We start from the raw sequence: 26,002 nt of genomic DNA on the forward strand, positions 1-26,002 counted from the left end.
TGCCGGTGATGAGCACCGGCAGGACCCGGCCCACTTAAAGCCCTGGTGAATACATAGCATATTACACTGTGCATCTGCAATTATACTGTGTATGCCTTAGCTGTGAAAATGGAATTTAGAGCAGCTCTACTAATGAACACACATTCACACATTTATTAGTAGAGTGCAAGGGTCAAATTCCATTTTAGTATCACATCGCAGCAACAAAACATAAAAAAACTGTTTGTAGCCTCACAGATTGCCTCTTACAATGACTTAACACAGGGAAACAACGATCCTAATAGTCAGTAGACCCTTCAGTTTGACTTCGCCTCAGTACGTCTTGGTTTCAATTAAATACCTTTTAAAAAAACTAACTCATTTGAAAGAATGCCACTGTATAAACTATCTGTGTCGACGTGAAGAGTGTAATATGCTATTTATTAACGATGTTGAGAGAAGGGAGGAGCATTATGACCCTCTGGAGGCTTCGCTCTCGGGAGTCATGCTTCCTCCTGGCACTCAAAAATGATTAAAAGCAGCACAATACAGCCTGCACATCTGTAGATACACTATATGCATTACATGTCTGTCTGCTCTTATTGCACAAAGTGCAGTGGTATAAAAGCGCCATTTTTCCCAGAGAACCGTGAAATATGGAGGAAAGGAGCAATCCTGAATCACACCCTGATCACCCCCTACCATCCCAATAGGCAGCTGAGGTCGACCCTCGCCTTCCAAGTCATCAATCCCAGGTTCAAAAGAGAAATAAGTGGAGGAAGAATGTTCTCAACAAACGCGGCAAGGCTCTGGAACTCCCTTCCACTCTCTATCCGCTCAGAACCTAACATCCGTCTCTTCCGAAAAAAACTAAAAACCCTTTTCTTCAGCCGATAACCTCGACCCGCTTCACCCACCTGTATTCTGCTAAAGCGCTGGGACGCCTGCGGGTAGCTATCGCGCTATATAAAAACCTATTCCATTCCATTCCATTCCATTTCCCTGTGAAATACTTGTTTTAGCAATATAATGGACAGCCCCACAAATCACTTGGCAGAGAATTACTTTGACAAGGCTTCTAGAATTATGCAGTGAGGGGATCTAAATTAGGCAACAAGAAGATCTATAATATACAGGAAAAGTTCAAATTATGTGGCATATTCTCTGGTAGTAGTATTTTCAATCATTAGAGCTAGAAACATTTTTGTGACACTCCAACTTGTGTAGCAAATGCGCTAAATCCATAATTATGCAGTACACATTGCAGCCACGTTATCATACACCCACTGGCCGCCCCCATTGTCCATTGTTTTATCTACAGTTTATTAATAAAAAGTAAACACAGCCTAAATATTCTAATTGAAAACACTTCTCATTGTTAGCTGCACTTAGAAGAAAACCGCTTTACGAAGCTAAGTACCCCCCCCCCCCCCCCTACCGGTATATAACAAATACATAATGTTTTATATATCAAATAAGGTTATATATTGCCACCTCGCGGTTGTGGCCTAAAAATAAATAATAAAAAACAACACACACACGCACGCCCCCCCCCCCCCCCCCCCCACCTTTTGAAGAATGCATGCTTGGGGACGTAAGAGAGGTTTGTGGTCATGATTATTTTTATAGGCGCTTTTAAGTGGTCTCCTGACTGTGTGAGTACCATAGAATAACAACCAATATAACCGTTATTAACAAACACAGAAAGGTGAACATTTAACAATAGGTTTACCTAATGTGAATCACATGTACATTGCTGTGGTATCTTGTATTCGTTGCCATGCATCTTTCCTGCTTCTCTGCCATAACAATTGCCACACATCAACGGGTAGTTAAGTAAATACAACTAACAACATTTCGAAACAAAGGGGAGGTAAGCTCGGTGAACGCATTTAAAACAGACTTGTGAGTAAATCCAATGTTTTGGTGTATTTTGTAAACAAGATATGGCTTGGTGATAATTCTTTAACAAGCATTGGCATAGCCAATAGGTCTCGCCTTTGGGACCTTATAAGTGTTTAGCCATGCAACAGTTGATGCTGTTGTACCCATGATATTGTGCTGCATAACGAAATACTTATAAGGTCCCGAAGGCGAGACCTATTGGCTATGCCAATGCTTGTTTTTTGTTGAAGTTTTATATAGCACTAACTCGACCGCTTTACATGGGCACCAGTTGCATTACAGAGGAACACATTCATTTTTTAGGCACGGAGGATTAAGTGATTTGCCCAGATTCACAGAATGTTTGAGCTTCCCACCAGACTCGAACCCGAATCCCTAGGTTTAAAGCCAGCAGCTCTAGCCCTTAAACCACATCCTCTTTAATTCGACCTTTGGTTTTACATTTAGTTTATTCAACGTTCGTTTTTTACATTTCAATGATAGCGCTATCTTTATCGTCATTGATGTCAAAGATTGTGTGATACCACTTCCTCTAATGTCGGAAAGTATGCCATTAGTTTTCCTCCTGAGCATTTTCAAACTTGAAAGCTCTCCGCGGATCCCTGAGTAGGCTTGCTATTTAATTCCAGTGGCAATGACGACATGTACAGTTACACATGTGTTGTTGCAAATTTTGTAAGGACGTGAATGACTTTCTTCAATAGACGGGATCTACATATAAAATGTAAATTGTCTGCGTGAAGACACGGTGTCAAGTCCGTATGTAGTTCTTTTGCGCACCTGCTCTTCTCCTACCCAAGAAAGATATTGACCAGATCTCCCAGTTGCGCTGACAGTGACAACAACTCCCTGTAAGGTAATATACGTGAGACAAAAGATCCATATACAAAGAAAGAGGACACGTTTAACGGCCGACTGTGCGCCAAAATAGAGTCGCCATATTGCAGTATTAATAAGTAGAAATAACCACGGAGAAGAAAATGATTTTGTTGGGGGTAATGTATTTCACGGATGCCAGTGTCTTCAGGAGGACTTATAAAAGTGTTGAAAAACCACTTAATATGCTGTCTTTAGATATGGTTTCGACTGTCTTTCGTAACGTTTACATTCAACGTGTACCATTACTGTGTGGCCGCCGAATTGGCGTGTTTTCTGTTGCCGCGCCCCTGTCTGTAGTCCTTTTTTTGTTGCTCTTAGAGGTTGTGCCTTAGATGCAGTTTCTAACGTCACCCAAGAGGCGTCAGAGACGCCCCGCCTGTCTAACCGGCGTTTCACTGGAAGCTTCCTTTTCCTTTCACTGAGGGCTGCTGGCTGGAGAAGGGGGCGCTCAGTATCTGCATCCATCCGCCGCACGCACAGCAGCCAGTACCATGCCCGAATACGCCACCCCACGGGTGCTGACCGCCGGCACCGGCGCCAGGATCAAGGGCGCTTACAAGGACCGAGACAAGCCGGCGCAGATCCGATTCAGCAACATTTCAGCCGGGAAAGGTATGAACATTGGCGTACAGTGGCAGGGCCTGTAGTGTTATCTGCCAGGACCTTTCCGTGCTGTTTGCGACCAGGCCATAGAGGCTGGGAGCTCACACACTTTGTGTGCGATTCATCTGCGCGAGGTGTCATTCTGCAGCCGTTGTACTTAAGGCGTGGTTTTTGTCTGCATGACCAGCAAATCACCTGCCCCTAACGGCTGGGGTGGCGTGTAGTCATAACAGACTTTGATGCCACGATAGAATTGCCTTCCTTTGATTCGTTGTCGTGCTTGCCGTTTAGGCAGTTCGTACTGTTTAGCTAATAGCACTTTGGATTCTGGGACTTGAAGTTTCACTTTCTCCTTTATGATAATAGTCGTACTAACCCCACCAGGCAAAGTTGTTATACAAACCTACATGGACAATGGGAAGAGGTCTTGCTGTATGTAGGTCGTGCAATCACGACAGAGCCCGAGATCAAAGAAGGGCGAAACGAGTATGTTTATTCCACCAAGTTAACGGAGGCCACCACCATCCCACAGAGTGAATCTGCAAGATGCAAGTCGGCTTTTGGGGAAAACTATAACACTCAAAGGCGAACATTCCAAAACACATCACAAAGTAACATTATATAGAAATCAGTAAAGCAAGTGGCGTGCATAGCACGTTCAACATATGTTAATCCTCCATAACAAAGTAAATGTATTAACTACATATGAAACCAACTAATCGATACATTACATAATTATTATGCTTTTTTGTTAGTCTGACAAGTATTTTTACACCCTCTTTTCTAGAAGTTTCCTCGGTACTACACTCTTCAGCATATTCCTTAATATCATACAGTTGGAGAGACACCCAATGGATTCTTTTTATCAACAGTATTATCTCCATCAATTATGTTATCTTCGTTACTCGCGTCTTAACCTGTTTCCATTACCAGAACCATTGTCCTCACTACACCGTACAGCCTCCCAATGTTGGGGCATACTCTCAACATCACTTGCCCAAGATGATACATCCGTACACATTTCTGAAGACCAATCGTAGCAAGAAGACCTATCTTTGGATCATATGATAGTCACCTGTTCCTACACCAAAATCACACATTCTTTATACCGTTATCCTTTATTTTATTCTATGGTATTGTCACAAAAAGTGACATTCTGGTTCTATTAGCATGTCCACTTAATACTGTAGTGAAGATGCCAAAGAAAGTGATCCAAGTAACTGCTTTATTTTCCTGAACAGTCACAATGTCCCGTTCTCACAGCCTTACAACCACTGCTACTAAAAAAAACATTCCAAGAAACACTATATACCACACAGAACTATAAATATTGAATGTTCTATAAACAAAACAGAAAATAGACTACTTATAGTAGTAACTTCTCTGTCCCAGTCTATAAACAAAACGTATATGTAGTTAGTATTTAGAAAATAGTAAGCAAGGTAAATTGATACTTTTAAATGAAATATGTTAAGGACAATCACATAGCTTCCTAGGAAACTTTATGCATTTACCAAAAGTGCTCACTCTTTGTTCTCAATTGGCAACCCGTCCTGCACTGCAGCTCTCCAGCACGTTGTGTACACTACCAGAATCACTCCCACAATTATTTCCTACAAACATGTCATTCAAATAACTGCATCAGAAGCAGCCAAAGAATGTTTCGGAACACAACTTCAATATCAAAGGCTACTTGGAACTCATCCGACCATTCAAACTTAATTTTGTTTTTGAGCAGTAGTCTTGTGTGTTGTCCTTTTCGAAATCTTTAAAACAAATTTAAAATAGAAATCTTTCGGGTCCAAAAATAATGATCCTTGGATTGGCTTTCGCGAATATTTCCTTGGGTCTAATTACTTTGATCATTAATTTTGTGATCTGAATATATATCATATGCAACACATCATCCTGCAAATATACTATTTGTTTATTTCTGCGGTTGTCATATGTTCCCAAAACCTTATTCAAACGCATTTCATGCTCCTTACTATACCGAATTTCCAGGATACCCTTAAAACGCACCATAACCGGCATATTGCCAAATAATTGGGTCATAAGCTTCTAGAATACAGCAGCTTTTGAGGATCATCAGAAGGCGTAAAACGAAATTGGAGACAACCGCAGGCCAAGACCAACAGAAATCATTTCAGATGACACTACATGTAACCTTTTAAGCTCTGCTTTATCCCCCGCCAATGAACCAAATATTACTTACCTTATCTGTTTTCAGTAGAGTATTGTACTTCAGAATAATTTTGTGTGGAAATTCCTTAAGCTTTTCGACCTTACTTTCAGAAACCTTTGAAACTTTCTTTTTTTTAACCTCACAATTTGGTATCTTCACTACTGCAAGCTACAAGGACATGCTCTGTACTGTCCAGATCAAGAATAAAATGTAATGAACGCCCGCCAGTCTTTCCAACCTAATACCGAAGAGCTGTCTTAGAAATGGCATTTCAGTTTTTTATATTTAAAAACTAATGATCTAAATAAATCCAAACATTTCAGTAGTGTCGCTATTATTGCTCCTTAGGTGAATATCGGTTTGCTTCAAATTTAGTCTGGTTTTATTCACATTTTTTTTTTCCATGTCTGTGCTACAATCATATATGATGACCCGCAAATCGGCCGCTACATGTAAAGAAATCTCCCCCAAATGTCATCCAGCATATGTTTGTTATACCTATTGCTAATAATATTCAACATAACTTCTTTCTTAGATTTTGTGAGGTTGGTTTTGGAACCAGACTCACTTAAACCCCTCTCAGCAACACAAAATATTTGTTTACAGACGTACGCAAAATGTCCCAACAATATATTTCTTGCAAGACATTTCATAAATTTAGTAGAATGCTGAAAGCTCCCACATAGATAACAACATGGTTGAAAGCTTTGACATCCCTTGATATCCCTTTTTATTTCATACAATTTCGAACCTCTTGCCTTCTGAAATCTTACCTATTGTCCTGTGCACAGTAGCTTTGGCACACTTCAGTTAGTTCAGCCTTTTTTTCACTGTGGCTATCACGTCTCTAAGAGGTGCCTCACCACTAATCCATTGGTTTCTCGTGTTCATAACCACCTGGTTTAGAATGATTTCCTTGTTCTACCCATGTTTACTATTTATTGCTAATATTTTTAGCTCCGAAACATTCTAGTCCTTAATTGTCTCACCTTTTTCTTGTTTCATTTGGAAAACAGAGGCCTTGTTATTGCTGTGTCCACTGTGGGTGCAAAGTGCTCATAAAGATCCTTAATAGCTTTTGTAAATGCTGCACTAACTTCTGCACCTAGTCTTTTGCATCTGATTGTACACTATCGCTTTCGGGATCCAATCAATGCAAAACAATTTTCTTTGACCTTTCGGCAGATACTGTCATCAACATGAGGTATGCTGGTTAGACCTTGGAAGGTCTGGATTCATGAATAATAGTTTTTATGCCACACAGATATTCAAAATGAAGTACTTGCTGGGAAAAAAATCTGGGTTCCAGTACAGGAAGGCAAGGGGTATGTACCTCACAGTAGTTTCCTTCGTACGTATGGATATAATTAGGCTGTTTAGATGCTTGCGCCAAAAGCTTTAGTGAAGACACCAAAGACAGTGATCTAAGTAACTTCCTTATCTTTCGTTACAGACAATGGCAAAAGACACTTCACCCCCACTTCCTCTCAAATTCAGCCTCCTTTCAACCACTGCTAATAACGCTTTATTTCAAAGAACACTATATACATTAGAAAACACATTAAATGTTCTATAAACAAAATATAAAACAGGCTATCAAAGACTACTTGTATTAACCCTACTACAAATATCACAGAAGATACCCTATTAGTAGAGTAGGGTTTATTCTCGTAATAATCGCACTCATGTAGGTATGTTTTCACATCAAAGCATGCTGCTGAAGTAGTCTGCCTACCATCCTTTACAAATGTATTAGCTCTCTCAACTAATCCATCGGAAGAAGTACTATAAACTGCAACTTTCAGTTTCTTAACACCTTTTAACTCTTTATATTTTATTTTTTCGTTTTTTTCTGGGAATTTTGTAATGCAAACTCTTATGGTTAAAAAGTTTAAAACCACCCATGTGGCTGTAGTTGCCACAAAAGACTAATACATCTATTTTGAAAATTGGTCACATGAACCGAAAGATCACCTGTGAGCAGAAAGTAGATTAAATGGTCCTGAAAAGTCAATTGCAACTTTCTCATCAGGATTGCCGGGCAATGGAACAGTATGTGAAGGGTTTTCCCTAAACTTCCAATGCTTATCTGAATGTGAGCATACCTTCTCGATACAATTTGCTTAACAATTTTGTGTAGCTGTGGCTCCATAATGTCCACAGCGTGCAACACATTACATTTTCATGAATGCTCTCTCTCGGCACACATCCTGTCTTGGCACTATATCTTCACCCACTGTCGTTTTCTGAAGCTGCATGCACAAGAGACTTCAACCCATTCTTTAAATTGTGCCAGATGAGTATCCTCTCACATGTTGCTTCTTAACCTCCCTCCACGCTGCATCATTCAAGTAGCCTGTATTTACTCCTTACTTGTTACAACTCCGTCACATCCCCTGAACTGCGTTTACGGGCACAGCAACGCACTCTACTTTTGCTCAGCTTCAGCAGCTGCTATTTCACACGGTGGCTTTGTCAAACCTTCGCCTCTGTCATTACTTACAAATGATCTATATTTGATGGTAAAATTATACTCCTGCAATCTCGAAATTAGATGCACTGGTCTTAAATGCTTTTGCCACGCTATTGCCATCCATCACATGGAAGGCTTGTGCTCAATGCAAAGATCAAAACCTGATCCCCAGAGGTAGGTCTTCTGTCTCTCAACAGCCCAGCTTCTGTCTACTACTTCACGCTTTGTGGTACTGTAATGCCTCAGAGCATATGATATTAAAAGGACCGTGTTCACATCCACTAACACTATTCACAAATAGCTTTAACGCAGTTGCACTCAAAATAAGTTCTTTGAAATAACTGAAAGCTTTGCTGTGCTCTTGCCTCCACACACATTTTGTCCCTTTTTTAACGCTTTAAACCCACGAAATGCTAGCAGCTCTGGGTGAAACCAAGTAGTCTTACATTATTGATTTAAGGCCTGCGTATCGCCAATTACACCAACTAGTCACAGTGTACTACTACTTTACTGTTATCATTCGGTTTTTTAGCTTGCTCCCATCCAGCATGATACTGGTAGATCATCTGTGTAATTCCAGGTTCATTGTTATGTTTTTCACATCTTGTAATCATAACTATACCAAACTCCCTTAATGTATTCATCCAACTAGCTGTTTCTCTGTTTCCATACCTGATACAGTGCATAACATGTCTGATAGATATGCTTGATCTAAATAAATTTATACAAATCAACCCCTGGTGAAGTAGTACATCCAGCGAGCTCTCTTGCGAGCACGAAGATGAGGAATTTACAGTTGATTAACCAGTGATATCCATCAAGATCTTGGTCACAACATGCTCTGTTGCGAACAGAAGTGTAGGTGCAAGTTTGATTGCATGCCAGGTTCCTGGCAAACCTATTTTTCATCTTTGTAAAGATTTGATATTTTTGTGTCGGGGTGCAACAAGATGTATAGAAGTGAAGAAAAATGTTGCGATTACCAAGCATGTGTTCAGCGAGTATGTCCCCAAGTGCTCATCTTCATCAGATGTCTCACCATGGTAGTGGTTCACCTTTGCATGGAATGCATTTTTCTTTATTTGATTAGGTAATTGAGTCCTATATCTGTTGTTGCAAAACAAATTTTCTTATGCAGCTTTTTCACTAGCCGATGTTATGTTGCGGCAAACATAGTAATGTGGAGTTCCGCTGCAAGGGATCAAGTCCTTTAGGCAGCTGTTGGACATGGAGTTCAGGCCCTTTTTAGGGCATTTGTTTCACCTTGTGCTTACCTCTTTGCAGGGGTCCCTTAGTGCTCCATGAACACGGTGGCCAGTAAGAATATAGTTGGTGTCTTTTTGTGAAATAGTGCCCGCCACAAAGGTTCTCATGTACGAAAATCTTTAAGAAAAGCACTTTCTGATGGGATAGTCCTCATACTGGGGGACTTTAAACTTCTTGGTTTTTTGGTTACTGGGAGAACTATGCTTTCATTAAGGCACAACAATGTGGTGCAAACCGGCAAACAATTTCTTCCAAGAGCTTTATAGAACTCTGTGGTTTAACAACCATTGCATAGCCACAAACAAATCTTGTATAATATTCACTAATTCCTAAGAATGATTTAAGAGCTTATTTCTTTTGCATCTGTTACATTTTTGATAGCATAAAATCAAAAGCGGATTTAATAGCTGCTATGAACTGTAATTGTTTGTCATTTATTATTAATTTAAATCTTTTATAATTTTTTTTCCTAACAGTCTTAACCTGTTTAGCAGGATTTGTAACACCACAGGCAATGTTTCATAATACTCTTGAGCATAAAATACAATGGCAGCTTACTAGAAAAAACAATTATGATCTGTAACTGGAAAAGTGTGATTTCCTCTGTAAGGAAATGAGGACCAAGATTCCACACCTCCTAAGAATCTCAGTGCTTCTTATTTTGGTGCACTGACCATATTTTCTCCGCCATATTGTCTTTAGATGGATGTTATGTGAAGTTGTAGTCAAACCTACAAATTTTAGAAGATCGTTTGCTTTCTTCTGCCCCCTTATACAGTCAACTGTTTTTGTTGTAGAAAATAAAAAATCTAGATCTGAGGATCTGGATTAACTGAAAGATATGCAAGGAATTATCATTCATTAAACTAAAATTGTGGCACCTCTTTTTCAAGCCCGTCCCACCATTCAACGCAGTCCATTTTGAGTAATTTTGTTTCTGCTTTTGTCCATAGGGTTCATCACTGTTGTGTGATAGAGCGTAGCTCCACTTGTACACAGGGAAAATAGTGCCTGTCAATTGGAAAATAAATATTTAATGGTAATTTTGCCTTTGAATTGGGGGCGTGGCTTTGCTGTGCAGCTTAATGGCCGCACACTAGCGCGGCTCCGCCGACCGAGCTTAAAACATACGTCATAAATTCGATATTCGATATAGCTGCCTGGAACTGGGTGCCAACCGAGAGAGAACATAACCGGCGACAGCGAGTGTACCCGGGTGCTGGTGGGGCTGTCGACAGGCGGTGCCGCTGCAGAGAGCGTGGGCCTACCAGCGGAGGAGCTACGCTGAAGCCGGGAACTAACGTGCACGTCCAGTCCGTCGGCGCTGCTTGGGAGCTGGGACCGGGGTGCAGGTGTGAGCGGTCCTGTCCAGATTCTCGCGGCGCCCTGCTGAATCATATCGCGGTGGGTGCATGCGCTGACGAGCTGTGGCCCGAGTCTCGATGGATGCCTGAAGACAACGTGGGCAGTTTATGCGGGTGTCCGGAGGCTGATTCATGTGCCGGCTACCGCCGGAGCGGCACCTGTGAGTTCGCGCCACACTAATTTGCACCCCTGTTTGCCGGCTGCCACTAGGACGACCCTGTAATTACCGGATTGGCAGCAGAGAGCAATTATTGTACCCCGGGCAGTCTCATGATACGCTGGGCCTCACAGTCGAGGCCCCATCTGTTGGGTACTGACTGGGTATGCTGGCCTGTATACCGTGCGACTCATGGCTGCTGAGGCGATATGAGTAGTCATACTACGGAACTGCTGTGCAATTGGGGCCTTGCGCCTCGGCTCGGATACCCTCGCACTGACTTGTGAGCTGCGGAGGCGAGATAGGTGGCCTTGGTGTAAGGGGCAGCTGTTGCGGACGCTGACTCTAGGTCAGACCACGTGATGCTGTAGCCGTAGACACCCGAAGTGAATACCTCCTATGCGGAATTGCAGTGGGGCCTCTTGACGATGTTCATTCGATGATGGCAGGTGAGAGCTAGCGGCGAGAGGCGACAGCTAGCGGCGAGAGGCGACGTGTTGCGCCATTGGACAGAGGCAGCGGCTCCTCATGCACACGCCATATTGTCTGTGGATCCCCGCCTGGAATTATTAACTTTGGCATAGCGGTGTCGTTTGATGCGCCTGCCTGCGGACGTGCAGCTGGGACGACTGGTGGAACTGTTGAGGGCTCGCTTACTGGTGCTGGCCCCTGGGCGCCGCCGGGCAGAGGGTCTCGTGGCTCCGGCGCTCATACTCCCGGAGCGGGGCTCATACAGGTGGTGGTGTCGGTGAGGAGCTCCCGGATAGCGGCGGGGTGTAAAGCGGCCCCAGCAGCGAGGTGTCAGACACAAGTGCACAGCGTAACGCAATAAGACATCTGCCACCAGCTCCTCGTTGAGGGCATCGCGGATTGCGGAGATGGGGAAGCCGGACACACGCCAACCCAGGATACCATTTGACAAAAAGTCCACTAAAGCAGCTGACACGGACACTGTTCAGCAAGAGTCTACCGAGGAGGGGGCGGCTGCCCACCCACCTGCAGAGGACATCCGTGAGATGTTTCGGGACCTGAAAACAAGCCTTCAAGGATTGGATTCGAAAATGGACTCGCTAGCGGAGAGAATGGACAGGACAACACAGCGCATGGACAAACAAGAGGGTCGCTTGGGTTCTGGAAACTAGAGTGACTGAGACGGAAGAGGGTCAAACGGAGATGGACAAGAAGATTGGGGACATGGATGGAGTACTGCACGTGATAAGGCAAAAGAATGAGCATTTAGAAGCCCGGTCGAGGAGGAACAATATCAGAATTACGGGTGTTGCGGAATCAACAGACATCCAGAATATGGAGAAGTACATAGAGCCAATAATGTCCGATCTCTTTGGCTCCGACCTGTCCGCGATGTTTCTGATCGAGCGCACCGGACACTGGGGCCCAGGCCACGTCCGGGTGCACCGGCAAGACCAATACTGGCGAGAGTTTTATACTATAGAGACCGGGACACGATACTCCGATTGGCGAGAGAGAAAGGTGAAATTCAATATAAAGGAAATAACATCGCATTCTATCCGGACTTTACACTGCAGGTTCAGGCAGCCAGAAGAGAATTCATGCCTGCAAAGAAAATCTTCCAACAAATAGGCACCAAATATGCCCTGATCTACCCCGCCAAGCTGCGAGTTCAGGGAAATGGAAAACCCATGTTTTTCACAGACGCTAAAGCAGCTCTATCATACGCGAAGTAGTTGGCAAAGGAGCATAAACAGCGTTCACTGGCCGGCGATGCTCAAACCGAGAACAATCTGAGCGATTAATGACTGAAGGCCCACGACCAGCACTCTGGTTACTCGCCTCTTTGGGCTCTCAAATTTCTGTTGTTTGAATATTATACAAGACTGTTTGTGTTAGATGCTTGGGGATTTGTCAATATATTTTCCTGCTCTGTAATTATTGTGCCGTGGTGATGGAGGGCTCACTGTTTCAGGTTAGCGCATTGTCATCTCGGCCACCCTGCCATGAGTGCAGGGGTGTATTGCCGACGGACCTACATGCCCCCATGGGATGATTCCCTCATGTTCACTACTGTGGACGGTTTGTTTACAGTTAACTGGTAAGGGGGGGTAATGACAACCTAATTGGGGGGGTTGGTGGGGGAGGGGGGAGTTTAAGTCTTGTTGTTTAAACCTGTCATGGCCTGCACTCTATTACACAAGTCCACTGGGCGGTATGACCTACTGGTATAGGATGAACGTCTGTCTAAATATGCCAGCGCAGTGTTCTACGAATGGCATTTTCACGATTTGCTTTGTACTATTGTTGTATTCCATGTATACATCACACATCAGCTGTGGTCCCAGTACCTGGGCTTATCTCTCTACCATCCCACTGTAATGGCAGCCCTCACATGTCTTTCATGGAATGTTAGAGGTATAAATGATCGCAGGAAGACTAGATTCATCTAGTCTTTTTATAATTTTTTTTTTTTTTTAATTTCTGTTTTTCAGATCCAAGAAAAAACATCTTGCAATCAAGCAGATTATGGCATTGGCTCAGCATGCATGATACCTATAAACTCCTTGCATAATTCAGTGTTGCAGAATACGTCGTCAAGGGCACAAATACATACAGACAGGGCAATAGCAGTAAGCATGTTATTGGGCAGGAGTAGGCAGGGCAATATTGCAAGGCACACCCGACAGTCCTAGACTATAGCATTGGCATAGCATGCAGGATACATATAAACTTAGTGCTTACATTAGTGTTGCAGTATGCGTCATCAAGGGCACAAATGCATACGGACATGACATTAGTAGGGAGCATATTATGAGGCAGGAATAGGCAGGGCAATATTGCAATGCACACCTGACAGTCCTCAAATATCAGCAATTGACAACAGATAGGGCGTGAGCGGCCTCCAAATATCTCGTGGCTTGGATGCAGTCGGTAGTTCCTCCGCATAACAGGTGAGCTGGTCCCGGCAGTAAGTCCGCTCCTGCAACCATTGCTTAGTAGTGGGCACAACCCTGCTTTCCAAGCAGACGGAGACCCTGCGCTTAGCCATAAATAACGCGATGGACACGAATTTCCTGTTGAATGATTTCACTCTAGCGCCAACCCCCAGCAAGCACACCCCTGGACTGCACTCAACAGATTCCTCAACCATTGGGCTTACAATTCGTATGACTGAGCCCCAGTATTCATGCACTTTGGGACATTCCCAGGCCAGATGATAGAAATTAGCCCCTGATGTACCGCAGCGTTTGCAGGTGTCAGTTTGTCGCAGCCCGTACCTTTTGAAGTTGTGCAGGAGTGTAATAAAGTTGATGGAGATATTTGAAGTGTACCAACCGCAAGTTGCCATTTGCCGTCAGTTTGCTCGTCAGGGAGCAGCTACGCAACCAATCATCCTCAGAGAGCGGCTCTGGCAGCACAGCATTCCATCTAGCCATCGCACCCCCATATGGCAGCTCACCCTGCGACACTTTGTAAAGTCGAGTGACGAGTTTAGCCTTAGATTTAGCGGTGTAGAGAAGTTGCAACGCCTCTAGGGCCGGTGGCTCTGCGGGAAAGTGTGAGTAAAGTGCTCGCATAGTCTAGTATAGACGAAGAGATGCATGGCGAGAACCTCGCCCCGGGTATCTATACTTTCGGAGGTTAGGAACTGGCCTCCAGGGAACACATCCGTCATTGTGGACAGTCCCATATCTTTCAGGATTTTTATTGTGCCAGCTTCCCTGGTGACCGAGAGGTCCGAGTGGTGCAGTAGCGGCATGCTCGGTGCATATAATGGCAACTTAGGCGCTCGTCGACCAAGATCACGCCAGGCCCCAGATGTGATCTGCACCGTATCAAACTCCCCTTTTCCAAACCGTATGTTTGTTAACTATCATGGCCTTGAGTGGTATGGGGTGCACTGCGCCCGCCTCCACTGCCACATGCGGAATGAATGCTGGATCATGCTGCCAGTAGTAGGTGTAATGCGCCTGTGCACAGAGATAATAAAGATGAAAGTCTGGTGCAGCGAATCCACCCTGGTCATATGGAAGGGTAAGTGTCTCCCACTTAAGCCGAGGTTTCCTACCACCCCATGCAAGTGTGATCAAAAGAGCGAAGCATGTTGAAGAAATGTCGCGTCAGGCGCACCAGGACGTTTTAAAAAAGATATAGAAAGCGCGGAAGGACCACCATTTTCATCAATGCTATTCGATCCGCAAAGGTCAGAGGCAACTTGATCCAACGGTGCACCTGACCCTCAAGTTGTGCGATGGCGGTGCCAAAATTAGACTGCACAACAGTTTGCAAGTCCCTATGCAACCATATTCCTAAATATTTTACAGGATCTGCACACCACACTATGGGATATTCCGTGTCAAACTGCTGGGTACAGTCCGTAAGGGGCAGAATAATCGATTTGGGCCAGTTGATTCCCAGGCCTGAGAAACGTTCAAATCGGACATATTCACGTATAAGTTGCGCAAGAAATCGCGCCTGCTCCCGGACATACAACACCATGTCGTCCGCCTACATGGAGTCGGCAAGCGACGCTGCAAAAATCGCAAGGGTGTTTCAGCATGGCGCTTTCTCAGAATACATGCCAGAGGCTCAAGTACAAGGGCAAATAACAGGGGCGACAACGGACAGCCCTGCCGCGTGCCACGTTGTATAGGAATCGTCTCTGACAACTGCCCATCGACTCGGACCCGATCCACTGGATTGGTATATAATCGCTTTTTCCAATTGGCAAACACAAATGGTACTCCCATGCGATGAAGGACCGAAATCATGTAGGACTAGGAGATCGAATCAAACGCCTTTGCCGCGTCAAGCAGCACCGCCACCGCCGGCAACGTGGGCTCCAGCACATGCATTGTTGTGAAAATGGTGCACAAATTATGTGACGTAGAACGGGTGGGGACAAATCCCGACTGATCCGGGAGTACCATAACAGAGAGGCAGAGTTGCAGCCTGGTAGCCAACACTTTCGCTAAAACTTTAACATCCGTATTTAAGAGAGATAACGGACGGTAGGAATCGCATTTGTCAGGCGGCTTGTCAGGCTTTAAAAGCGCAACCACGAGCATCTCACGCAGGGTCGGCGGCAAACACTGGGTTTCGTACGCCTCTTCATATAGCTGAAGGAGACATGGAGCCAATTGATCGACATATTCTTTATAAAACTCCGCCGGCAGCCCATCTGTATCCACAGCTTTCCCATTGGGCAGTGCGGCTATGGTATTCCTGCACTTCGCCCAACGTGAGCGGATGCATCAAAAAGTCTTGCTGCCTCCGTGATAGCCACACCAAAGCGATATCATCAAGATATTGTTCAAGCTCAGCAGTGTCACCCGTGGGTGGGCCTGTGAGCATTCATCCTGGCATAGTACTCCGTGAACGCATTGAGGATTGTCGGCGTGTCATAGTGTGTACTATCTGCGACCGTGATTGCTTGTATCGTGTGTGCCTGAGCCTGGGGCTCCAGTATACGGCTAGCCAGAGTTTTGCCCAGCCGGCCGCCCTCACCGTAATACCTTGCTTTGTACCGGCGTGACAGGTGCTTGATCTCTTGATCAGCCATTTCATTATAGTCTACAATTTTTTTATTTTATGAGTGCCAGTGTACTGGGATCTGCTCCCGTACTATTTATTTACGCTCCAAGTCGCCCAACTCGTGCTCCAGCGCTGTTATGGAGCGACGTAGTGACTTCAAGACCGCAGCTTAAAGGCTTATACATGTCCCCCGAATAGTTACTTTAAAGGCTTCCCATAGCATTCCCATAGTTTGGTCTGACCCAGTATTTAGTAAGAAATAATCCGATATGGCCTCGCGCACACCCTCTTTAAAGACCTGATCTAGCAACGAAGACTATTGTAATCGCCATTGAAAGGGGGGAGGGATGCAAGATGGCAGAACCATGTCCAGAGCTACCGGGGAATGATCTGAGAGTGTGCGAGGTAGATGTCTTTTCTGCGTAGTCCATGTACAGACATCCTGTGCCCAGCCAATAATCTATGCGGGACCAGGACTGTCGGGCATATGAGTGGCATGTACCTTCCTTGGCATGTGGGTGCCGCAATCGCCAGATGTCAGTGATGCTCAACGACCACATCCCTTCACGTACGGCTCCAGCAGCCCGTCGGAGGGGGGGGGGGGGGGGGTCCGCCGTTGGCACCCGATCCATTACAGGATCCAAGACCACATTGAAGTCACTGCCACAGATGAGTGGGATAATTTACAGAGTTTGCACCATATTGCATCACAGAATGCGGGATCGTCCACATTAGGACCATATAGATTGACAATTGTCAACTGAGTATTATATGGCATACCATGCACTATGATGTATCGCCCGCCTTCATCCTCATCTACATGTGTGGGCACAAACGGAACCCCCTTCCGTACAATAATCATGACCCCCCCCCCCCGTGCATAAGAGGAATATGGAGCGGCCATTCTCACACCCGCTCACCTAGTAGCAACATGCAAGGCTGCCTGCTTTGTAAGGTGTGTCTCCTGCAACAGGGCAATGTGAATATGGTGCCTGTCAAGGTATGATCGCACCTGGTGCACTTTCCTAGCATTGTTAAGTCTCCGTACATTCCAGCTCACCCAAGAAATGCCAAAGTGTTTGCATTCAGCCATTTCTGTAAAAGCTACCCCTAAAGATCACAACACATTACAGTAGGTATGAGACATACAGATCTGTCCTTGCTGGATCGTCACGCTCATTGCCATTATAGTACAACAGTGTTCCCCAACCACCCCTTCCCCCCCCCCCCCCCCTCGCCCCCTCCCCATTTAACTCCACAAGAAAAAGGCAGAGATGTTCTCAACGTGCCAAACAGCCGAACAGCGTGAGAGCGCAATACCCCACTAAAGGCACCCAAAGGGCCCCACCCAGAAACCACAACTTTTTGGGGAATTCCCATACTGTGGGTCGCTAGTAGCCCACGGCCCCCCGCGTAAGCAGGGTGGGTCGAGCAAAGTATAGTTAGGCAAACCAGACCACGACTTATGACCAATCAACAGAGTTATACAGCTTTGAAATCAATACCTGGCGTAAAGTACTCCACCCAGTTGATAACTAAAGCATCGCATATGACCTTACGAACAAAGTTTCCCAAACTGAACAGGCATAGAAATGCGTATTACATGGCAGGAGTTCCTCACGAACCAGAAACCATCATACCACATTATATAGAATAGACCAGGGACACCTGTCCAACATTACAGTCAGAAAGATTATCAGCAATGTCTCACATGCTCAACCTTCGGAGTCCGAGTTACCACCTCTCTCTCACTGCGTCTCCTGCCGCTCAAGTCGTCGGATATATTGCAAGGCCTCCTTCGGTGTCGTGAAAATTCGCGTCTTCCCATTATGTTGTATCCGTAGACGGGCAGGAAAGAGCATAGCATACTGAATCTGAAGTGCCCGCAACCTCTTGACTGCTTGATATTCTCGGCGAGCCTGTTGCACTGCAACAGTGAAGTCGGGGAATAGCTCCACCTTCATCCCTTGATATTCGAGTTTCCCTTTCTCTCTCGCCAGACAGAGCGCAGTGTCTATACCCCTATAGTTCAATAGTATGGCAATTATAGGGCGAGGCGGGGCCCCTGGGATTGGTTGTGCAGCCAACAAACTGAGCTCTCTCAACTATTAACACCTTCGAGAAGTGTTTCGCCCCCAGCAGCGTGGTGAGCAATGTTTCAACAAATGTCTCCATTGGCCCAGTGTTGGTGGTTTCCGAAATTCCGGTTATACGGAGGTTGTTTCTGCGGGCGCGGGCTTCTATGTCCTCGTTCTTGGCCCTGAAGACCTCCAATATTTTTTCCATGGCAGCACAAGATGCACCAACTGCCTCTACACGATCTTCCGTGGTGGAGATGCGCTGCTCCGCCTCCGCAATCTGCGAGCCATGCTTGTCTAGTCTCGATGGCCATAGTGTCCATACACAGGTTAAGGTGGTCAATTTTGACGTCAATAGTATGCAGGCTTTGCTGCATGCTAAGCATCATATGCTCCAACTTGGTAGTCGCGCCAGTCTCAGGGTCAGGATCTGTGTCCGAGGCATTGGGTGTTGGAGGCTTGGCGGACTTCTTAGCCTCATAAGTTAGTTTACTCTGCTGCCTATCCGTCCGGCCCATGCTGAGATGTTTTTAGTGTTCAAATCGGTGATCTCAAGTGCCACTAGAGGCCAGACCACAGCGGGTAGGCCTGCTCCAAAGCAGAGAAGTAGCAGTGTAGGCAGCCGTGACCAGACGCTGTGCGCTTGCTGCGCACCAGCAGCTAAACCAGCTACGAAAATACAGGAGCTAGCCTCGTGCCCAAACTGCCCACAGCAGCGGCAGATAGGTCACAGAAGCGATAGGTCGCAGCACCACAGGGTATGTTAAGATGGCTGACACTGGGACAGAGACAGAGCAGTTCGCAGCGCAAGCTGGCAAGACCAGCTATATCTGGACAGAGATAGTTACAGCAACAGCTCTGGAAGGCTTGACACCTGCCTCAGAGTGATGTTGTCTTAGAAATACTCCCACAACTAGCGCCCTCGAGCTGACGTGCGGAGCAGGTGGACCGGGAGTATACGACACAGATTGCCTCCCTGACAGTCCCAAAAGTTCCAAGAGCAATGAAGTAAGGTAGTTAGTGGCCGCTATGGGTATTTTCCCCAGGGAGCGCTGTGCTGCCGGAGGCCGGTAACCGGCGCCTATATGTGCGCCGAATCTGCAGCCAGTGCCAAAGCCCACTCACCAGCCGAGACGATTTAGCAGGGCAACCGCTGAATACTGGCGCTGTATCTGCCGCCGTACGCCAACAAGCCTCATGCCGTGGGATGTCAGGCCGCGTTCTCAGGCACAACAGCGGTGGATGCCACGGATTGATAGCGGGCCCACCAACCGGGACGCCCTGCAGCAGTCCACACCGCCGATCGGCACCCTGATGCTCCGCAGCCCTGCAGCTCCTCCGTCGCGTCAGGGCAGGTCAATCGCCAGATCGCCTTCCACAAGCACCAGGGCACGATAGGACACCGGAGCCGCCACCGCAGGCGAAAGCCGTGCAGCGAGTAAGCTCCTGCAGCCCCAGGATCAGGAAATTGCGGCCACCCAGCGTGCCTCACACTCCGCCGAGCGCACCACAGAGCCGCTCACCATGCACCGGAGAGCAGACATCCAGAGTTGAACGCAGCAGCACCGGCAGGACCCCAGCAGCGGAGCAAGAACCTCAGGGCAGGGAGATCAAGAGCTTACACTTCCTCTTGCCGCCATCTTATGTCCAGCGAGGCCTGGCAAGGGGCAGCGGGGCTGGAGCTTGGAGATGCGGCCAATCGTCAAATGAAGCACAGCAGTGCACTCCTCAATACTTCAGAAGCAACCAACGATCAGGTACAGCCATGGATGGCGCCAGGGATTACGGATATTAGGCGGATGTTTAACTCGACCAGCGAAGCAGCACTAAAGCGCAGCCATCTTGCTCCGGGCTCTCTAGCGCCCCCCCTAGATTTATCCACTCTTACCTGTCAAGACATGGGGTTGACATTTGTCTGCTCCAAGAAACCCATTTAACTTCTGCAGCTGTGGGTCTACTTAGAAATGACAGATGGGGCGAGGTGGTGGAAGCTGGGTACTCTATCTACTCCAGGAGTGTCACGATCCTTGTACGTAGGGGACTACATTGGAAAACACATCACACTATAGCGGACACGGATGGGCGGTTTATTATATTGCAGGGCACCTTATACAACACCCCAGTAGTGCTGATTAACACGTATGGCCCAAATACAGACTGTCCTGAATTTTTTCATCTTCTCTGGCAGAAAATACAGACCATGGGCAAAGTGGCGGTGATGTGGGGGGGTGATTTCAATGTTGTACTCTCAGTCACGGCAGATACACAGGGGGCGTCTTGTGACCATCACCCAAAAGCTGCGGGGATGTTGTCCGACATTATAACGGACCTTTAACTGGTGGACACCTGGAGAACATTCCATCCAACGGCTAGGGTGGGTAAATGTGTGACGCACCATCGGAACGCTTGTTCCAGACTGGATTACTGGCCAGTATCCAAGGACCTACATTTTGGGTTCTAGACGCTGGGCATCACCCACGTACATTCTCTGATCACGCACCCACTTATATAAAGTTGCAAATACCTGAGCCGTATAAACAACCATTTACCTGGAGATTCCCTTCAGGTGCACTGTTGGATTAGGTTTTTCGTGAGGAGCTGCGTGAAAAATTGGTGGATTATTTCACACTGAATGAGGGCACGGTGGACTCTCCAGGGGTACTTTGGGAAGCATTCAAAGTGGTTACGAGGGGGAACTGCATTGCGCTCAGAACAGGGGTACTCAAAGATATTCGCAATACCCTTCACAGGGTGGAGCGTGAACTTAAGGAACTTGAAAGTTTGCTATTAACAAATCCTGCTCCGGGTGTCGCGGCCCAGTTCAGGTCCAAATTGACTGAATTTCAGCAGGAGGCGGAAAGGGAAACGAAATTTCTGCACAAATATACTCAGGCAAGGCGCTATGGGGGGGGGGGGGGGGGGGACGAACGTGCAGGGAAAACACTGGCGGGTTTACTCAGATCCCCTAGGGGCACCGACTAACTTACTGAACTTCACACAGACGAAGGGGTGGTGGTCAGATCACCGTTGGATATATTGCAAACGATGACCAGTTTTTACCAACACCTATACACATCCCAAACTAACCCATCTCAGACGGATATTTCAGAATACCTAAACACTGTTGCACTAGCATGGTTCAACGATAGGGCCCGAGAATACATGGAACTGCCAATATCTGCAGAGGATATACGGCAAGTAATCCATGGCATGCCGGCGGACAAAGCCCCAGGTGCGGACGGTCTGACCGCCGCTTTTTATAAGGAATATGTTGATATTATTGCCCCCCGGCTCTTACAGGTATATCTAGAGGCCATGGAAACAGGCACGCTTCCTCCTTCCTTATGTTAGGCAATTATAATTACCATACTGAAAACCTGATAAAGATCCTACTCGGCTGGAGTCCTACCGCCCCCTTTCGCTAATTAACTTAGATGCTAAGATATATGCCAAATTGATAGCGAATAGACTGCAACCGATGCTCCCGCAGATTGCATTACCGGATCAATCCGGGTTCATACCCGGGTGCTCGACCGCTCACAATCTAAGAACTCTCTTTGGACTCCTGCACTATCTGGCCCCCCATGTTCAGGCAGTTGCCGCGTTGCTTGATGCGACTAAAGCTTTTGCTTCCCTAGAATGGAAATTCCTCTTCACTTTATTGCCCAAAATGGGTGTCAGCCCCTTGTTTATCAAGCAGATGCAAATAATATACACAAGACCGATGGCGAGAGTTAGGGTGAACGGGCAGATATCGCAATCTTTTGAAATCACAAGAGGGACACGACAGGGCTGCCCTCTTTCGCCCCTATTATTTGCTATAGCCACGGAACCATTGAAGGCCAGACTTCGTCAACACCACACGCATAGAAGTATAGGATTTACCTCTAGGGGCTTCCTGATATCCATATACGCCGACGATATGGCTATCTATTTGGTTAATCCAAATGTTAATTTTGATGTGGTCATGAGGGAATTGGTTCGATATGGGGGACTGACAGGTATTCAGATTAATTGGACTAAATCCGTGTTGTTCCCACTAACTGACACCACTCCATTTGACACGGAATTCCTGATACACTGGGCCGAGGATCCAACAAGGTATTTGGGTATCAGAGTAAGTAGGTCTCTACAAGAAGTTTGGTCGGCTAACTATGTCTGCGTGATTGATTGGATAGAAAGCAAAATTCATAGGTGGAAACTACTACTGTTTTCCTTGACAGGGCACATTGCGATTACAAAAATGGTGATCCTACCCAAATTATATTTGTTTGTAAACATCCCGATGCCACTGAACTCTCACTTTTTTAAACGGCTTTGCTCTCTCATCCTTTAATTGGTTTGGGCGGGCAAACAACCTAGGGTATCATGGAATTTAGACACTGGCGCAGGGAGGCTTGGATGCTCCAGATTTTGAGCTCTATGCCTATAGTGCGCAGGCGCAGTATCTGCACTTCTGGCATCACCCGACCCCATTTCAACCCCATGTGGCAATAGAAATAGATCGAGTTGCTCCTATACCGTTGAACAAGCCATACAGGCGGCCTCATCTAGAAATAGACACGGTGGGGGCAACCTGCTGGACATGGAAAGGTGTTGCGAAGAGGGCCGGCCAGGGGGAATTGTACGCACCATCTATGCCCCTGGGGGGGAAATCCACTATTGGCACCACTTATGGACAAGGCCACCACTAAGAGGGCAACAGCACATGATTTGTTGAAAGGGGCACCTTTACCCAGAGGCAACATTCATATCACTTCAGCAGATGTGTGGGACTCAGACACCCACAGCATTAGACGTGCTATTGTATTATCTACTCAGAGCTGCATGCAAGGCTAGGTATACGGACTTCCCAAGGGAACCCCCTACATTGCCAGCGCTAGAAAATGTATTTTCAAAACCATCTCCTCGCAAACTGATAACGCGAATATATAGTTTAACACAAAAGCACTCTCCCATTATTCTCACTACAACCAAAGCAGATTGGGAAACAGAGGCAGGCATATCTATTACAGATCGACAATGGCAGTCCTGCTGCTCCCAGCTGGAGCATCTGTCGCCGAATTACAGATTGCGGCTTGTGCATTTTAATTTCATAAAGTCTATCGCACACCACCACAACTATACCGTATGGGCCTACACCCAGATACGAACTGCTGGCGATGCGGTGCACCTGCAGCCACATTTATGCATATGGCATGGCATTGTGGGGTAATAGCACAATACTGGGCGTCAATTTTCTTACACATCGGACAAATCACCGGATTTCACCTTCGGGCCTCACCACTGATAGCATTGCTGGGTTTCGTACTGCAGGTCCCGAAGGGCTCTCGTAAACTTACGGCTATGCTGCTGTTACTAGCAAAACGTCAGGTGGCTATGCACTGGAAAAAACCACACCCTCCTACAGTTTCAGAGTGGCTTACAGCCGCCATATACGGCAAAGATCAACTAACGTGCTACTGGGAACTAATGCAAAGCAGATCTATGCCTAAAGACCTATTGGCTCCACTTGTGAGCTGGTTGGCGGCCGGCGGGGCAGACCTTCAGAGAAATAGTGCTGCTTGAGGGCTACTGCGCTAAACGGGTCTATTAGTCCGTACCACATTTCTGGGCAGTTTGGGATATGCCTAATGCTATAGGAAATTGTCCAATGCAGGCGGGTTTGGGGACCCGTGCAACAATGGTACACTCCACGAGCACCAGGGACGTCGTCAGGTGGGCAGATATTTAGTTAGTGTGGACATGAAAAAATAAAAAAAATATATATATTTTGCCTTGGAATTTGTATGAGAAATCAAACGATTTTTCTTTAGTTGCTTAGTTTGACAAATTTTAGGTAAACAAATATAATAAGTTATAGGAAAACATACTCCATAATGGATCGTAAAATACGTATGGTCTTCAGCAAAAGCAAGAAAAGCGGTATTTTTTACATGGAACCCAATTTTGCTAGAACAGGTTGTTGTTCATTACTTATAGCTGATGCTTTGCTGTCTGTTGCATGTGAATATTTACACTGTAGGTGGTAAATTCCATCTTGAACACACCACTGAGGGTGATGGTCATTGTTTATGTAGGTTGGGTAATTTCGCTTGGCATTTCAGAGCTAACAGTAAGATGTGCCTTACTTGCCTAATTCTGGAGATGGTGCCCGTCTGGCAAGTCTCCCTAAGACTTGTCTGGGTTTGGGGGATAGTGTATGCACTTGTAGGTTGACAGCGATGTGGTGGCAAGTAGGAGTATGTACTAGTTGCATAAATATATTGAATAATGGATATCTTTGTTTGAGAAAGGAGGGCATTGCATCCTGCACCTTTTCTCATATTTCCTGACACTTGCGAAATTGGACAATTTTACAATTGCCTACATTTGCTTTACCTGATCTTTAAAATAACTTTGCCTCTTTTTCAGCCGTCGCTGATGCTATAAGAACTAGTCTTGGACCAAAAGGCATGGATAAAATGGTAAGAGGATCTTTGACATATTCCCCCTTTTCCACTATAATTGCCAAATGATGACGACCCTGTTCAGAAAAAGTTTGGATCAACATCTGTGATGCTTGAATTAGCGTTGTGTATCAAATTGTTTCCCCCCCTAAAGCATTTGTCTGAATTTTCTTTCGTAAGATTCAAGATGGGAAAGGAGATGTGACTATCACTAATGATGGAGCTACTATTCTGAAGCAGATGCAGGTCATGCACCCAGCAGCCAAAATGGTAAGTAGTCCTTCAGAGTTTTCACCAAATCCATTCAAATGGTAAAACAAATGGATGGAGGGGAATGAAAGAAATTGAATAGTCTGCTTTGAAATAGTAGCCAAGATACCCATAGCATAGAGTTTAAGTAAAGTGGGCATCAAACATAGTGGAACCTCCACAAACTGGAAAAAGGACCGATGGTATAACGAGTGTGGTACATATTCGGAGAAACTGTATTTATCAGTCTTTGTGGAGTGCCACGGACAGAACCTAGACTTCACTGGAAGTTGAAGGTTGAGTGATGAAGGTTGACCAAGCATTCTAGGATTTTAGACAGATATTGAAATAAAGAAATAGGACAGTTTTTTGACAGAAGGAGAGAATTGAGTAGCAAGCTGACAGTAGAATTCCGAATGGAAAAATACTCCAGTGTGTAGGGAAAAGCTTAGGAAATGGCCTAGCTAACAAAGTGGATCGTAAGTAGATTTAATCGCATAAGTAGGCAGCAAAGTTGTGTGCACCTCTGCAGCATGATAAAGTGGCATCTTCTGTTGTGGGACAATACAAAACTAGCAACTTAAGGAGTGAAAATGGGTGAAATTAAGGATACAATAAAAACAGGGTAACTAACAGTGTAGAATGTCTGAGAACTCTTGTGTTTTGAGATTATTTGGTTATTTCTCACGATGCGCTTTCTGGCAATGTGTAAGGCTACTATGAAAACACACTTGCTCCTTTTATGCATGGTGAACATGTGTTGTAAGAATGGGAGAAGGGAGCCCTGGAAAGAACCAGCGAGCAGCGTTAAGGACTTCATCATTAGTTATGGAAGTTCAGCAGATGTTGTATAAGTTAAAGGGTGTGCAGTCAGCTGTGTGTGGTAGAAGATGCTCATCATAAATA

General features: G+C 45.8%; 1 protein-coding gene across 1 annotated transcript in view; it reads left to right on the forward strand.

Annotated features, from left to right (window-relative positions):
- The first annotated feature begins 3,093 nt into the window (after window positions 1-3,093).
- Window positions 3,094-26,002, forward strand: part of CCT4 (chaperonin containing TCP1 subunit 4) — a 114,250-nt gene continuing 91,341 nt past the window's right edge. The window contains exons 1-3 of the mRNA XM_085612579.1: window positions 3,094-3,375; window positions 24,813-24,865; window positions 25,028-25,117. Of these exons, the coding sequence (XP_085468705.1) occupies window positions 3,255-3,375; window positions 24,813-24,865; window positions 25,028-25,117 (264 nt within the window). The 5' untranslated portion in view covers window positions 3,094-3,254. The remainder of the gene's footprint in view (window positions 3,376-24,812; window positions 24,866-25,027; window positions 25,118-26,002) is intronic.

Source organism: Triturus cristatus, chromosome 6, assembly GCF_964204655.1.
Source record: "Triturus cristatus chromosome 6, aTriCri1.1, whole genome shotgun sequence".
NCBI lineage: Eukaryota > Metazoa > Chordata > Amphibia > Caudata > Salamandridae > Triturus > Triturus cristatus.